General features: G+C 44.5%; 2 protein-coding genes across 2 annotated transcripts in view; one reads left to right on the forward strand and one right to left on the reverse strand.

Annotated features, from left to right (window-relative positions):
* The first annotated feature begins 1,481 nt into the window (after positions 1–1,481).
* Nanos1 (nanos C2HC-type zinc finger 1) lies at positions 1,482–2,689 on the forward strand. The gene has a single exon (XM_051146872.1). The coding sequence runs from the start codon at positions 1,666–1,668 to the stop codon at positions 2,461–2,463; it is 798 nt and encodes a 265-aa protein (XP_051002829.1). The 5' UTR covers positions 1,482–1,665; the 3' UTR covers positions 2,464–2,689.
* A 3,825-nt stretch (positions 2,690–6,514) lies between these two features.
* Eif3a (eukaryotic translation initiation factor 3 subunit A) overlaps positions 6,515–17,680 on the reverse strand; it is a 33,492-nt gene continuing 22,326 nt past the window's right edge. The window contains exons 16-22 of the mRNA XM_051146873.1: positions 17,030–17,183; positions 15,754–15,938; positions 14,722–14,810; positions 12,533–13,191; positions 9,790–9,991; positions 8,614–8,813; positions 6,515–7,394 (exon numbers count right to left, since the gene is read on the reverse strand). Of these exons, the coding sequence (XP_051002830.1) occupies positions 7,177–7,394; positions 8,614–8,813; positions 9,790–9,991; positions 12,533–13,191; positions 14,722–14,810; positions 15,754–15,938; positions 17,030–17,183 (1,707 nt within the window). The 3' untranslated portion in view covers positions 6,515–7,176. The remainder of the gene's footprint in view (positions 7,395–8,613; positions 8,814–9,789; positions 9,992–12,532; positions 13,192–14,721; positions 14,811–15,753; positions 15,939–17,029; positions 17,184–17,680) is intronic.

A 17,680-nucleotide genomic window follows, 5' to 3' on the forward strand; every position in this document is an offset into this window, starting at 1 on the left:
CTCCTGAAAGCTCTCCTCTGACCTCCACATCATCCCAACTCACTTATTTTCATCAATCCCACAGATGCAAACACCGACACAGCCTGAAAAACCTTCTGTGCTGTGGTGTTTGAGGAGGTCACCTGGCCAAGAGCAATGGGGCCCGAGTGTCACAGAGTCGCTGTTTGCCTTCAGGAAGTCTATCTCTTCCTGGGATCTCATTTTCTTCACCTATCAAGACTAGATTAGATGATCCCAAAGATTCTTCTCCCAAATGATCTGTTTCACTCACACATTCATTAAACATTAATCCAAGCCAGAACCAAGTTCTGAGCATCTTGTGCCAGGCGCAGCAAAGCACGTGACTGTGGCCTGCCACCTAAAAAAAGCTCCTAACAGTAGAGATCCTACCATCTTGCTTCCATGCCACTGTATGGTACAGAGTGGGAAAAACAAAATCAGTCCTCTCACATGTCCAGCCAAATAAGAGAAGGCATTTTTCTGTCCCTCAGTCTAGGTCACACTCCAAAAGAGCCCCCAGTGCCTTTTCCTAAATTTGATTTTTTTTTTTTTTTAGGTTGCTGTTTATCATTTTAAGTTGCCTCTTTTCCACGTAAGGGCAAGACTACCTCTTTCCCTCCTAATAAATCTTTTATTCTCCAGAGTTTTACCAAAAAGAGGAAATGTTGCCTTCAAAGCAATAAAAGGCCCCGGAAGAGGTAACTCACGAAAACTGGCCTGTAGAAACAATTTCTAGCCCAGTCCTCACCACCATCACCTAAGTAACTAAACAGCCTACCGCCCCGTTTCTGAACACCTGTTGGACCTGCTGCGATCCTCCACTACTCACTACCGTCTAAGTGCAACAGTGAGTTTCCCCCTGAGCCTCAAGGTTTGTGCGAGGGAGGATTCAGTCTGTGGAAAGAGCTCCAGAGCGCTGTGCCAACCGAAGTCACTGGGTCTCTAGCTGGGCTTTGAGGCGAGATAGAGCCTAGCTCTGCCAACCCACAGCTTTTCTTGCTTATGACGTTGAAAGGCAAAGGGAAAGTGGTGGCCTCAGACGGTCAACCCCAGTCCAGCCAAAGCTGCAGGTGGATGCATGCATCCCAGTGGCTCCAAAGCGATCTGCGCCCACGACACCCTCACTACCCCGCAGAGGGAAAACCAAGCTGGGTCACCGGTCCCAAAGATCTGGCGAATGCGAGCCCCAGCCACCGCCTCACCCAGCCCCTCCCTGTACAGCCTCCCCCTCCCCGAAACGCCGCCCGCCCCCTCCCCGGCCGCCACCAATCAGAGTCCCGAGCGGCGCCCGCGGAGTCAGGTCGGCAGCCATTGAGCGCCAGGGCCCGAGGCGGCGCCTCACCCGCCCCCTCGCAGGATGCCAGGCGCCCCGCAGCTGGCGAGGTGGGCACAGCGTGCGGGGCGCGGGAGGCGCGCGGGTCTGGAGAGGAGCGCGCTTCCGCCTCCGCTCCGCCTCCGTACGGGGGCGCGGGCGCAGTGGCCCCGGCGGAGGATCGCAGGGGGCAGGGCCGAGACAGCGAGGAGGGGGCACGGGGGAAAGCGGGAGCGATAAAAGGAAGCAAGGCTGCCCCACCCCGCCGCAGGCCAGCGGGCAGACTCTCCTCTGCCCCTTCCGTCCGGCCTGTGCCGGCAGCGGCGGGGAGGCGCGCGGCCCGCTGCCAGCCCATGGAGGCTTTCCCTTGGGCGCCACGCTCGCCTCGCCGCGCCCGCGCGCCCGCGCCTATGGCGCTCGTGCCCAGCGCCCGCTACGTGAGCGCCCCGGGCCCGGTGCACCCGCAGCCCTTCAGCTTCTGGAACGACTACCTGGGGCTAGCCACGCTCATTACCAGGGCTAGCGACCGCGGCTCCCCGCACGAGGGGCCCGGGCCCACAGCGGCGGGACCTACGCTGGGGCCGCCCGAGGACGACGAGGATGACGACGGCGATGATCCGGGGGCCGGGGACCGCTACCTGGGAGGCGCGTTGGAACTGCGCGCGCTGGAGCTGTGCGCCGGCCCCTCCGAGGCCGGGCTGATGGAGGAGCGCTTCGCAGAGCTGAACCCATTCGCAGGGCGCGCCACCGCCGTGCTGTTGGGCTGCGCGCCCCCCGCCGCCGCCGCCGCCTCCACGACCGAAGTGACGCCGCGCGAGGAGCCGAGCCCTGCGTGGGCTGCCGAGCCTCGTCTGCACGCGGCCTCCGCGACAACCACCGCGCGTTTGATGAAACCCGAGCTGCAGGTGTGTGTGTTCTGCCGGAACAACAAGGAGGCGGTGGCACTCTACACCACGCACATCCTTAAGGGCCCCGACGGCCGGGTACTGTGCCCGGTCCTGCGCCGCTACACGTGCCCCCTGTGCGGCGCCAGCGGCGACAACGCACACACCATCAAGTATTGCCCGCTCTCCAAAGTGCCGCCGCCCGCCGCCCGCCCGCCGCCGCCGCGCAGCACCAGGGACAGTCTGTCCAGCAAGAAGCTGCGCTAGGAGCAGGCTGCGCCTGGTTTCGGACACCGGCAGGCATGGTCGCGCTCCTCTCCCCAGTGGAGATGGTCTTGGGGAAGCCAGAGGGGGCGCAGCACTTTCCTATGGAGTGGTCGGGTCTCTGACGTTGAAATCTTGAATTTTGTCTCTAGTTTCTAAAGCGCACATCCAGAACGATGAGGGCTGAGCGGGTGTGCCACTGGCTAGTGTGGTGAATGAGGCGCTGTTTGTTTATGGGTCCAGTTTAGGTGCGCATCAGTATGAAATTGTCTCTGATCTTGGATGTTTCGTCTTATGAATAGAGGCACTTTATTAGGTCTAGAGTATTTTTAATAGCCTCGGAACTGACTGTAAAACTACAATTTTATGGAAGGTTGGCAAAATTACTATTTTATCGTTTGATGCAATTTAGTTTGTCCTTACAGGTTGCGGGTAAAGCAATTTAGTACATTTCCCAGTATTGAGGATGTTCCTCGTGGTTGTTTCTGTCCTAGATGGGAGGCTTAAAGGCACAGTCTGTAGCAGGTAGAATACAGTTCCTTATCCTCTTATGTATCAGATAATTACACTGAATTAGCAAGTAGCCCTTCTCGCCCTTAAAAATAATTGTGCCAAGTCTTAATCATATCGTGTACATATTTGGAAATGGTGCTGTTTAAGAGACGTGTATTTATAGTGGCAGTATGAGTCCATTTATCTTCCCTGTAACTCCTATTTAGTATTTTCTCTATGCACCATCCTGATCGTCCAACATTTATAGTCTGATGCTAAGATCAGAAAGGAGGAAACCTGAGCAGTATTAACTTACCTTGATTGTTCAATTTCAGGGTTCCTAAATAGAAAATGACATATAATGCAATAACCTGAGTTCCAGAAGATTCTATTCTGGGCTTCCTGCCTTCATATATACAGAAGGTGTGCACCATTTCAAGGCTCTAATAATTGAAGTTGGATACAAGTATCATAACCACCTTGATTGTGGGGCTCCACACTTACTAGGAGAACCCCAAAAGATCTTAAGGCAAAAGTTCCTAACCCCTTACTTCCAGTACACTGAATACTGGACTAAGGCATCTAACTACCTACCATCAAGACAGAAGAGGCAAAGATGGAGGTGGATTGAGATAAACTCAGACATGTATCAACACCACTATCTGCAAACTGTCAGCCAAGAGATTAAGTACATAAAGTAGTCTGATTTAGCTGGGAATACTGGGAGTGAAACTGTCTTTCATACTGAGCAGCAATGTTCACAACATCCCATGTAAAAGAGGCTGATATAAAAATAGGTAGCTGTGAGCCCCATTGGTTAGAGGCGCTTCATACCACATACAAGGGGATGGGATTGGTAGAAAGACCTTGTTAGCAAGGAAGAAAACGATCCCATTAGTTAACCACATCCACTGGGCCTAAGCCTTAAGTCAATGTTATAAAACATGTAATAGCTTGTTATTTTCTTAGAAAATATACCATTTGTTGGGGGGGGGGGGTGGTGGTGAAGTTTTTCAAGTCAACATAAATGCACATCCTCTGACCTAACTGGTCTGCCCTTTCAGCGGTATTCTCAACGCCAAAATCACGTTCACTCAGCTCTTTCAATTGCTGTAATCCCATCAGATACTTTCCAAGGCAAGAATGTATTGTAGTGCCAGCACATAAACAGATGAGCGGAACTAATGAATGAATGTACCTAATGCCATCGTTTATTTTCTGGCATCTTACTAGAACCAGGGATGTGGAGATTGGCTTTCCTGTTCCACGGTTTGGAGGACTCTGGAAAATGCCCTCATATTAGAGTGCGTCTAAACACAAGGACCTATCCCCAGCACCCACATAAAAATATGGGAATGGCAGCACACTTATAATCCCAGTGCTAGTCAGCCTGTGTGGGCGAGCTTCGGTGAAGTCTGACCTCCACATTCATATGCAGTTTTGGGTGATTTTCTTAAGCCAAAAGGTAGCTTAGCTGTGTTTGTGCCACAGCCCCTCTGTCAGGGGCTCATTTGCCACGTAGTCGATAGCTCCAGGTTGGAGAACAAGAAACACCTTGTTTGAATTAAAGTGGAATGTGACTGAGGGCCCCACTGACCTCTGGTCTCCATGTACTAGCACACAGAAAACGTATCCAAAACCACAAGTTTCCCATCCCATGCCAAGTCTGTTTCCCAACTAACAAATACTGAGCGTCTACAATATAAACAAAAATACTGGTTTTCTAGTGTTCTAGAGAAAATAAATGGTGTGTGCCTTTAATCCTGGCACTCAGGAGGCAGAAGATGGTTAAGTAATCTTTGGAGCACAGTTATTTCATAAATGTTTTTACAAAGACCCAACTTTAGGGCCAGGGACATAGCTCAGTGGTAGAGCACTTGCCTAGATAGAATGCACAAAACCCTAGGGACAATACCCATTATTGTAAGGAGGAAAATGAAGTGTGGACCATGAAGTTTAACTGTACAATGCTGTGAACAAGGTTGGCTCCTAAGAATGTACTGTAGATCTGGCTCGACCATGGAAAGGTAATCCCTGTGGGCAGAGGCACAGGCTGTGCTGTGCTTTATAGCCTGCTTTTGTTTGTCCAAACTTGTTAATTCTAATGGCTTTTTACTTTTGTACTTTATTTTTCCTACAAAGTCCTTTTCAAAAGTTAAATAGCTTTGATTAGAACTTTTGTCAGATATATTAAACCAAAACCATGTTATTTCAAAACTATCAGAAATGTGTCTATTTCAGGCTAATTTTGTTGTCTAGGCTTCTTGGTAAAAACATTCCTCTAATATCTCATAGTTCTATTATAAATAGAACAGTCAAAGTGTCTTTGGGGAAAAGCCAACAGGTGAAGTGCAGTTTATAAGACTTGTTCTCACCAGAAGAGCGGACCTGAAAAATTCAGTATCTTTTTGCCTCACCCAACAGAAGTTCTGGAATTACAAACACACACACACCCGCCCAAGCTGGCACTCCATATAGACAAGTATATAGATAAGATCCCTATAGATCTTCTGAGGGTTCTTTCCACCTTCAAGCACAGCTATAGTTGCTCTAAGGCTCCATTTGTTTACAGCTGCAGAAGCCACAGGCTCACCTGGCACATCCTGGTTTCCTTTAACCTGTTAAATGCCAGTGAGCTGGTGATAAAAGGCAGGCTGTGATAACAGAAACCCATGAGCAGACCACAAAGCAACAGCATCAGATCTGTAGCATCAGTGTTGGCTCACTAGTAAACACTGACACAGCAGGTTACGTGCCCAAATAAAACCAATGGTCTGTAAGTACTTTTACTTGTTTTGATTGAGTAAGCTCTCTTGCCACAAGCCAAATTCCATGTCTGAATTATCAGTCCTTGGTAACATCAGACAGAAGCACCTGATTAAGTAGAAAAGTGTCAGTACTATTATTCTCTTCTGGCCTGATAGCTGCAACAGCAAAAAAATTTTAAACCACTATTTAGTAATTTCTAAGCCTATACCAACACGAAGTTTGTGACTAAAATCCCCTACAACTGTGTTACTGGTTTTTCCATAATTTCAGATAAAACTCGTGCATATCACCTCAGAGAACATTTCAAGGAAAGACAGTATCTCCATGAACAAGGGCACTTCACAAACTTGCTAGCTGCTACTATATGCTTTTTGTGTTACTGTTATGTAATACAATGACAAATCTTAACAGCACTGATAAAAATTCAAAGAAACTCAATATATGGAATATAGTAGCATTAACAAATCAACACTAACTTCAATTATGTAAGTATTTTATTTATCACTGAAGAAAAAAACACAGCAGCAAGTTCTGTGTTGGCTTCAATAAGACCAATGGTTACTCTTTAACACAGCTACTACACTGCAAAATTGAAGTCAACACAGTCATCACTACAATTACTTGTTGGAAATAATCTATCCTGGAGAAAGAAAATTAGGAAAAAGAAATTAAACAATTCCTCCAAACCACACATTTATAAATATTGTCATATTTAAAATGCTTAAAAGGCATGAATTAGTGGAAAAGCAGTTTTCTTTTGGCAACAGGAAAAAAAAAACAAAAAAACCAAGCCCACAACAGGTTACCAAATGCTCTAGGAGTCCAACGCTGTGCTATTCTGGATCTGCACTTGGGCAGCATCGTCATGATGATGACTACAAAATGCTTCATACTCACCTCTCTCAAGTACAGTCTACAGAGAACCCCATTACAACCAGTGTCTGTAATGTCTACTATACTCCTCAGAAGCTATAAACTGCCTAAATGTAATTAATAGTAAATACCTAAGAAGGTATATTCCCATCACTACTGATGGGAAAGGTGTCAGATCCACTGGCCTAAAGGGTTTTCAAATGTTTTAAGAGAACCTTACCTTATTCCAAATTAATATCTGATATTTCAAAATCAAAAAAGTAAGATCAACTGTATACCAAGATAAGGTGTTAACACCTCAAGGGTTCACATTTTTATTTTTTAGGTTTTTTTTTTTTAAACAAATGATTGATGAAATAATGCAACACCTTAAATTTCAGAAAATGGCATGGTTTTCCAACCTCCTGTGAATACAGTGCATGATCAATCTATTATATATGATTAATACAAGTTCATGCTTTTTGTGTTATGGTGAGACAACATTAAAGAATTCAATTTAGACTGGTTGAAGCACAGGTATAATAATCCTTGAATGTGATCAAACCTATGTTAGCCACAAGTTTGACTCCATCGTCTTTGGACCTAACGTCGTACTGTGGTCCATCCATCTTCGTCAGTTTCATTCTTAGTACGACGAAGGGACTCCCTCTCTTTCTCCGCTCTCCAGGATGCTTTCTCTTTCTCACCTTCACGTTCTCTCTCTCTCTCTCTTGAAACAGCTGGGGGAGGAACACGACGAGGTGGATCCCGTTCTTCAGTCCGGTCATCTTTCCTGTCATCAGCACGTCTCCAAGAGCTTACTAGAAAAGTTTAAATAAAAAAGTTTTAAGTGTAAGCTTGAACTATTTTATTGGTTAAAAATAAGCCAGGTGTGATAGCACATGCCTTTAATCCCAGCACTCAGGATGCAGAGGCAGGCGGATCTCTGTGAGATCGAGGCCAGCCCAGGCCAGACAGGGCTATTAAACAGAGAAACCCTGTCTCAAATGAGTGAAACTAAAGAAATGACTACCTCAAACTACTTGGAAAGATCATCAATGCTGATTCACACTAAAAGCCTCACATTTTAATTATTTTGTGTATTATCTGACCCCCCCCCCCCAAAATCTTTAAAATATAAACTTGGCAGTCATAATTGAAAAATTACAAGCCGGGCATGGTGGCGCATGACTTTAATCCCAGCACTTTGAAGGCAGAGGCCGGCGGATCTCTGAGTTCAAGGCCAGCCTGGTCTACAAACCAAGTCCAGGACAGCCAAGGCTAACACAGAGAAACCCTGTCTCGAAAAACCAAAAAAAAAAAAAAAAAAAAAAAAAAAGGAGGAGGAGGAGAAGGAGAAGAAGAAGAATTTTATCCAATCAATTATAAAATCTAAGCTTTTAAATTACACTTTTAATACTCTTCTGATCCTGATGCGCAAACTGTTAAAAGCATGTGAGTAAAGTAAATATAATGGATACTTTAACTTTACTAGAAGTACTTAAAAAAAAAATTGTGTGTATATACTTGTGAGCTGGGCGTGGTGGCACACACCTTTAATCCCAGCACTTAGGAGGCAGGCGATCTCTCAGAGTTCGAGGCCAGCCTGGTCTACAAAGTGTGTCCAGAACAGCCAAGGCTATCACAGAGAAACCCTGTCTCAAAAAACCAAAAGAAAAAAAAAAGTTTGTGGAAGTCACAAGACAGCTTTCAGGGAGTGAGCTCTTTTTTCTACCATATGGATTCCCAGGACTGAAATCAAGCAGGGGTGGAGTAGGGTGGTGGTTTTAATCCTTCCTCACCAGCCCTGAGTTTCCACATTTATACTGTGTTCTTCCACCAGGACCTTACATAAATACTGTGTCTCCACTTTCATTAACATCAATTTCTGTTGCTTATTATTTAGTCTATTGCTACACTTACCTTAGAAATCTTACATCATAACCTGGTAACTAAGTGCACTGCATTTACTGTTACTTGTTTCACATTAATCTATAAGAATTATATAAAGCCCCCCATCACACCACAATATAGTTCTACCTTCTTCTCGCTCTGATCTGAGGGGAGGTCCTCTCCGGTCTCTGTCATCTCTTAAATCCCTTCTTTCTCTCAGGTCTCTCAGATCACGACGATCCTCTCTCTCCCGCCGCCGGTCATCCCTGTCCCTATCATCACGGCGACTTGAGTCTCTCCAGCTTGAAGACTCTTCTGCTGGTCCTCTTCTCCAGCCACCTTCATCCCTGTGGTCATTCAAAGAGACAAGCTCAGGTCTCCTTCTTGACAGAGTAACTATAAACAACACACCAGCTGGGCAGCTGGTGGTGAATGCCATTAATCCCAGCACTCCTGAATTTGAGGCCGGCCCGGCCTACAGAACCGAGTTCCAGGACAGCCAAGGATATACAAAGAAGCCCCATCTCAAATAGTCAAAACAAACAAATCTAGTTTAACACCTTAATCTGGTATTTTAGGCACAGGAGCAAACAGACCTCATCTGGAGCTACTTACCTAAAGATCCTACAGTAGCACAACCCATATCCCAATAGGCATCTCACTATCCACACCAAGTTGCTGACATCCATGCTCAACAGTATGGAGAACTTTTCCCACTAGATTTTTGAGTGGCAAAGCCATTAAGACAAAAAGAACAAGCTAGGACCTTTACCACTAATAAAAACTGGGTGTGGGCCAGGTGCGGTGGCACACACCTTTAATCCCAGCACTCCAGAGGCAGAGGTAGGAGGATCTCTGCGAGCTCGAGGCCAGCCTGGTCTACAAAGCGAGTCCAGGACAGGCAAGGCTACACAGAGAAACCTTGTTTGGAAAAACAAAACAAAACAAAATAACCTACATGTGTTGTCAACTAATTATAAATCTCAACATAGGAGAACTGAATAAAAATTGAATTACAGGTCACCCTAAGCTATACAGAAAGATGCCATCTTCTCAAAAACAAACAAAAAAGGATAACTTAAGGACAACTAAGCTGCTCTAAGAAGCAGGAGTGTAGACATCTGGACTGGTTAACCTGAAGGCAGCCAACAGGTTCAGCACCCATGTTCTCACTCTCTAGATGGGGGTGGTGACGGTAAATCAATCTACTTGATGTCCACCTAAGTGGTGAGTGAGATCAGAGCACTATTTCTCAAAAGCGATTTAGGATGCACACAGCACAGTTTCAGAAAAGCCTGTTAAGACAAATAGGCCATTTCCAACCTGGGTCTTCTGAAACGATCCTCCCGGTCCCCCTCTCTCTCTCTGTCCCTTTCTCGTTCCAGGTCCTTGTCGGTCTCCTCCCGATCTTGACCATCTCTGTCCTTCTCTTTGTCTCGATCCCATTCACGTTCTTCTGGTGGTCTCGATTCCCGAGGCGGACCCCAGCTCTCTTCTCTAGCCTTTTCTTTCTCTCTCCATCCACCTATTTTATAAAAAGAAGCAGTTTTACTTTTAACATGAACGGATGTTTGTATAGTGCTGAGGATCTAACACAAGGTCTTAAGCATGCTAAGCCAGTGCTCAATCAACTGAGCCATCCTCAGCCTTTACGAAGGCATCTCAGCATTAATTCATCATCCTAAACACAAACTCCTAATCCAACTTTTTAAAAAGTCATGCATATCCACAAACCGCTAGTCATTAACAATTGGGGTTATGTATCTATATGAAGCTTAAACATTCTGGAAATGTTTCATACAGAGGCTAATGAAGCCGAGCATGGTGGCGCACGCCTTTAATCCCAGCACTCGGAAGGCAGAGGCAGACGGATCGCTCTGAGTTTGGGGCCAGCCTGGTCTACAATGTGAGTCCAGGACAGCCAAGGCTACACAGAAAAACCCTGTTTCGAAAAAAACAAGAGAAAGACTATTGAACTTTTCCTGCTATGAACATTGATTGTAATATAAATCTGTTCTAATTTTACTACAGACTACTCAGTTAAGCAGATAACTACAGAGCTTCCTGAAAGTGACCACAAATTATGAATATATACCCTACAATATGATTTGATTCTGCCCAGTATTTCGCATGAAGCAGCAAGGTCAAAACAAGCTATGTTCTCACTGTTAGTAAATCATAGTCAAAAGCTAATCATCACCATTGTATCTGGCTCTCATACCAACAAGTGCAAAAATACAACCTTAAATTCTGTTTATATTAACTTATTTCGCCCTTGCCATAATTAAGTCGATCCTCATTAGAGGCAAATTCTTTTATTATTTTTTTTTCTTCATTCTTTTTCTTAAAGGCAGGGTTTCTCTAGGTAACCTTGGCTGTCTTAGAATTTGCTATTTAGACCAAGCTGGCCTTTCCAAAGATCCTCTGGTGGCTCCAGAGTGCTGAGATTAAAGGTGACAGCCTATTTGCAAATATTTGTTAATCTCAAATTAATACTTGTGGAAATTTTGCAACCACTCAGGTCAGGGAGAACAGCCTTTTTACTATAAAACTGTTACTCTAAAGGCCTACTTATTAGTACTGTGATTTTTGCTGGTTACTTCAACTGTTCAAATGACCCCCAAGCGTGGGTTGAAGTACTACTATCTCCAATCTTAAAAGGAAAATACAGGTGTTGGACAAACTTTGTGGATCATGGTTTACCAGGACTACTGGTCATGGATGGACTCACTATTATAAATCATTACTGTTCCAAGTCAGGTGGTTTAAACAGAAATACAACAAGAGACAAATTATATATTAATAATACACAGAATAATATAAAGGCACGTAAGCTTCTATTTCTTCTAGAATTCCTCAGTGCTCATGGCAATTTTGTTTTGTTTTTCTAGACAGGGTTTCTCTGTATAGCCTTGGCTGTCCTGGACTTGCTTTGTAGACCAGGCTGGCCCCAAACTCAGAGATCCAGCTGCCTTTACTTCCCCGAGGCTGGGGTTACAGGGGTATGCTACCCTGCAAGGCTCGTGGCAACCTTCTATAGGATGCAACTACAATTTACTACCATACTGTCAATCTCATCTTATACAAGGCATAGAAGTCACTTATCTTAAGGTTGCATAGTTCAAGGATGGAATATGGCTAAGACTAGAAAAAACAAAAAGGTTTGCCACAGATGTCACATCTAGTAAAAGCAAGACAGGTGCTAATTGGAGCTGAACCCAGAAAGGATTATCCTGAGTACTAGAAAAAGAACTGGGGGTGGGGGTGGTGTAGAAACCAATTAATAGGGCAAGAGCCCAAAGGACCCAGACCCAATCAGAGTGGATGGATTTAAGGACCATCAAAAGGCCAGAGGTGGCTCAGTGGTTAACAGCGCACGCTATTTTTACAGTTCAATTCTCCACAGCCAGGTAATATGGCTCATAACTGCCTTCAACCCGTCTCCAGGAGATCTGATGCCTCTGGCCTCCACCAAACAGCTGGATTTCTCACATGTACACACACATGTAACTAAGAACTGAACTTGGGGCTGTAGAGACGGTTCCACAGTTAAGAGCACTGTCTGCTCTTCCAGAGGTCCAGTTCAATTCCCAGAAACCACACGGTGGCTCATAACCATCTACACTAGGATCTGATGCACTCTTCTGGAGTGTAGGTATGTGTACATGCAGAGAGAGTGCTCATATATAAAATAAATCTTAAATAAATTTGTTAAAATAAAAGCTGGAACTAAATGATAGACTTAACACAAAGGCTAAAACAGAAAGCACAGAACTCTTAAACATTTAAAAGTGGTTCACAAGAGGTAGTGTGTATTTGAAGAAAGGAAAAAACGGTAAGTTTAAGCATCAAGGGAGCACTCCTATGAATTGGCTAAAAGAACAAAAATGAGCTCCTGAGTATGATCCCATGGGTGAGCAGTTGTATGGACAAATATCTAAAAGCCACTGCGTGTACTATAAAATAGAGTACAACTGTCATTTAGCCCTACAATTTCATTTTTTACATGTAAACAAACACACCAGATCCTATAAAGCATGTACTTTTCTAAATACTAGAATCTTACCTGGCTTGACAAATGGTCTCCAGGGACCAGGTCTTGCATCATCACCCCGTCTGGAAATCCGATCATCATCCATATTTCTCCAAGGCCCCCTTTCATCATCTGCACCTCGCCTGGAAATCCTATCATCATCAGCATTCCTCCAAGGTCCTCGGTCATCATCTAACCCTCGCCTGGGACCCCGGTCCTCATCCATGCCCCTCCTGGGAGCCCGGTCATCATCGGCATTGCGCCAGGATGATCGTTCATCATCAGCACCTCCTCGTCTTGGCCCCCGGTCCTCATCCATCCCACGTCTAGGTCCTCTGTCCTCATCTGCTGTGCGCCAGCTTCCTCTGTCATCATCTAGTCCCCGTCTGGATGGTCTGTCGTCGTCTGTGTGACGCCAGCTTCCCCTGTCATCATCACCAATTCGCCTGGGAGGCCTGTCATCATCTGCATTACGCCAGGAAGGCCGGTCATCATCTGCTCCTCTACGAGAAAATCTATCTTCATCAGGACCTCGTCTAGGCCCTCTGTCATCATCCAAGCCACGCCTGGGGATGCGATCATCATCTGGCCTAAGAGAAGATTCTCTCTCTTCATCATCCCCCAAGCGTCTCAGCCGATCCTCATCTCTCCTGTGAGGCCTCTCATCATCCCGAGTTTCTCGTCTCCACTCCCTAAGGAGCAACAAGGCACAAGCTTTAAAGCAAATATTTTGAAAAGAATTTAAGTCCTTAACTTTACCCAATCTTACAAAGCTGTATCTAAATGCATAAATTCTGGTCCTTTAAAAATGTTTTTTCAGCCTGGCGTGGTGGTGCACATCTTTAATCTCAGCACTGGGAAGGCAGAGGCAGGTGGACTGCTGTGAGTTTGAGGGCAGCCTGGTCTACAAAGTGAGTCCAAGACAGTCAAGACTACACAGAGAAACCCTGTCTCAAACAACAACAACAACAACAAAATGTTTTTCAGGGGCTGGAGAGATGGCTCAGAGGTTAAGGGCACTGGTTGCTTGCTCCTCTAGAGGTCCTGAGTTCAATTCCCAGGAACCACATGGTCACAACCATCTATAATGAGGTGTCCTCTTCTGGTGTGCAGGTGTACATGTATACAGGGAAGATAAATAAATAACAGATCTTTAAAAAGAAAGAAAAGCCAGGCGTGGTGGCGCATGCCTTTAATCCCAGTACTCGGGAGACAGAGGCAGGTGGATCTTTTGAGTTTGAGGCCAGACTGGTCTACAAATAAGAGGCCAGGACAGCTAGGGCTCTGTGTAACAGAAACTCAGTCTCAAAAAACCAAAAGAAAAAACAACAACATACCTTTTAAGAAAGTGTTTTTCAAATAAAAATTATATAAAATCCAATATTTTAAATCAACATATAGACTAAAAAGTAGGTTAACAGCCTAAGACTGCCAGTACCTTCCCAAGAGTACCTTATCAAGCTCCGTGTCTTTTACAATCAGCTTTCCTCTAAACTTAGTTTCCACGAAAAACTAAAGCTACTGCTCGTGTCTACCACTATCAGATAACATAAAGCAGTCTAGAAGTGAGCATGTACCTTAGTGATAGAGTGCTTGCTATGGTAGGTAACATAATCATCAACCTTAGGCTTTTTCTCCGTTACTGAAAAGATCTAAAACTATATTATTAAAAATAAAAACTCTTTAATCTCTTTAGAAAAAATGTTATGGATAGTTCACTCTTATTCTTTAAACTCAATACTGTTTTGAGTCTGATGAATATGTTTCTCGTTTGTATGGATGAGTCATCAGAGCAACACTGAAGGAAAAAAGAAAAACGTTAACAGTAAAAACTAAGTATGAAGGGCTGGAGAGATGGCTCAGTGGTTAAGGGCACCAGCTGCTCTTCCAGAAGTCATGAGTTCAACTCCCAGCAACCACATGGTGGCTCACAACCATCTGAAATGTGATCTGATGCCCTGTTCTGCACTGCAGGTGTACATGCAGGCAGAGCACTGTATACATAATAATAAGTAAATAAAATCATTTTTTAAAAAACTAAGTATGGTGGCACAAGCTTATAAATCCAACACCTGGGAGGCAGAGACAAGATTGGGAGTTCCAGGTCATCTTAGATCTACACAGAACTCTGACCTTGGCTCAAATAACAGATGGACTGCCATGCGCTTCTTCCAGATACCACGACCCAAGACAAGGCCCGCTGTTTCCACGGCTCTACTTACTTCTCTGGTGGTCCTCTCCTCCACTCAGAGTCCGCTTCTGGCCCTTTTCTCCACGTGCCTTCTGAATCCCTATCTCCCCACCGAGAGTCCTGCACCCAAGAAGCAAAAAGGCAACATAGTAATAGAAGTTAGGATTCCAATTACTGCAGTTACCACCCCAGAGTTTCATTATTTTGTTAAACAACCTCAAATAAGACTCTGGGGGGGGGGGGTGCAGGGGGGGGGGAGACTCTGGTTGAAAGGGGGTACACAATTATAACCTCATCTCTTGAAGGCAGAGGCAATAGAACGAGGAGCTGAAAGTCAGCCTTGGCTGTATTGGCCTTATATGCCCACAAAATAAAAAATGAGGGGACTGGAAAGAGCTCGGTGGCTAAGTCTATGTATTGCTCTTCCAGTACTACAGTTCAGGTCCCAGCACCAACATCAGATGGATCACAATTACCTGTAACTCAACTCCAGTGAATCCAACAACTCAGCACTCATGTGCACATATCCACATGTACATAAACAAAAACAGTCAGGTGAAAAGGGCTCACTAAAGGTATGTTTGCTTTTTGCTCTTGGAAATGAGTATAACCAAAGGAAGCTGAGACAGAGCAAATTAAAGGGTTACATATGCTAGGAAAACTCAATCAGGTCTGAAAGGAAGTGGGAACAGACCACCAATTAGAAGAATTCAAGAGACAAGAGAAACAAGTCAGTTTTATATATAAATAGTATCACCTAGGAGCCAGATTTTATCATACAGCACTTTCTGAATGAGGTTGGTGTGGACCCAATAGCCTCCCTCTCAAATGAGAAACTGTAAATCCAAACAGATCTTTGTGTCTTGTAGTCAGAGAATGTCAAGTACTTAAGAGAAATCAGGCCATAATATAACACAAGAAAATTCATTGGTGTATTTACATATATTTAAAACAGAAGAAATACAGAAAGTCTGGAAGACAGTTCAGTAACAGGTAATTTGCCAGGGTCTGGATTCATTCTCCAGCACTAAAGAAAAACCAAGAGAATGGCTTCTACACTCACCTTTCTAGAAAGTGGATCATCACCAAGTCTCCGCTCTTCCTCTCTGCGCCTTTCTCTTTCTTCAATTTCCAGCTCTCTTTGCCGCTTTTTCCTTTCTACTTCTTCCAGTTTCTTGACTCGCTCCTGATACTCTCGAAGTTCCTCCTCCCGTTTTGCTCTCTCAGCACGCTCTCTTTCTTCTCGTTCTATGAAATTTTGTCAGGTTACTCAAGTGTGCTTTGCATCCATACCTTTCCCCTATGAGTAAGGCTACTTTTCTGGTATTAAGCAGTACATGTAGAGTATCTTAGTAAGCCACAAGAGTTTTAAAAGGAAAAAAATGTTAAAGCGTGATCAGAAAGATGACTTAGAAGGTAAAAGAACTACATATAATCTTAACTATATACATTTTACTCCTCAGAATGTACATTAAAAAATGAAAAGAAAAAAAAATGACTCCTCAAAGTTGGCCTCTGACCTCCACTGGTACACCTTCCCATAGACTTCATTTAAAATAGTGAACACCGGCAAATAGCAGTTGAGATTCAAAACTAAACAGCCCACAATGATTTGGCGTGGCACTAAAACCCAATCAGAGTCATTGGTCAACACAAATCTAGGCATGTTTGGGAAAGACTATGGCCCTAGGAACTGCCCGCAGTAAGCTGGTCTATGGGCATGTCTGCAGGGACATTTTCTTGATTGTTGGTTGCTGTGGGAGGGCACCATCCCTAGGCAAGCCAGTCTGGGCTGTATAAGTTAAGTAGCTGAGTATGTGAGAGGGAATGAGGCAGGAAACAGCTTTCCTCCATGGCCTTTGCTTCAGTCACCCTGAGCCCCATCAAAGATGGATCTAAATAAACCTACACTCTCTCCCTACCCCCGCAAGCTGCTTTTGGTCAGTGTTTTATCACAGAAACAAAAACCACAACGGAACTAATTCCTACTGTGTACCAGAAACTCCAGGTATAGAACCATGTATGTAATTGCAACAGGGGATGCTAAAACACCAATAGGAAGAGAATAAACGTACAAGTATGTAGATACATACAATGTGTGGTGTTAGCTGTTTTGTCCAGAGACCAACTGTACAGATCCCTTGTTTTCTTTTCTATTTTTTTTAAAGACAGAGTTTCCCTGTGTAGCCTTGGCTGTCCTGGACTTGCTTTGTACACCAGGCTGGCCTCGAACTTTCAGTGGACCAGCCTGCCTCTGTCTCCTGGCTTCCCTTTGTTTTCTTAACTAGACTGTTATACAGGGCATCTAAACCTGCCATGCAGTTTATCTAACTGGTTACCTTTTAGCATTTGTTCTTCTGCCCTCCTCTGCTCTTCCTCTTCCTTTTCTCTGTAGTATGTTATTTTGCGTTCTTCTTTTCGTTGCCTTTTCCGTTCTTCCATGCGATTATGTCTTTCTTCTGCTAATCGCTCTTCAAACTGCTTCAGTTTTTCCTGTGAATTGAACAATTAATTAATCCCCACAGGCCAACCCTTTCAAGATATAAACCAGGAATTACACTTTAAGTTGACAAGATCTGAAAGCCATAGAAGATGTCCACCAAGTAAATACAAAAGCAGAATCTCTTAATGGGTAAAGAAATTTTATCAGTGTCAAGTTTCTAAAATTATCAATTACTAATCTCATCTACACACTTAATACTGCTCCAGAGTGCTTGTCTGGCCCATCTGAGGCAGCAGATTGCATCCACAGTCCACTCCCTACCTCAAAAACACCATTCACACTTTACCTACAATAACAACAGAACACCCCAGGTACAGTTTGTTTCTCCTTCCTTTTTTAAAGACAGGGTCTCTTCTAGAGTCACTGGTGTCTCTGGAACTCAGTATATATAGACCAGGCTGATCTCCAACTCAGATTTGCCTGCCTGTGCCTCCCAAGTAGGAGGATTAAAGTGTAGACCACCAAGCCCAGCGCTGATCAAATAGTA

Source organism: Acomys russatus, chromosome 5, assembly GCF_903995435.1.
Source record: "Acomys russatus chromosome 5, mAcoRus1.1, whole genome shotgun sequence".
Taxonomy (NCBI): Eukaryota; Metazoa; Chordata; class Mammalia; order Rodentia; family Muridae; genus Acomys; species Acomys russatus.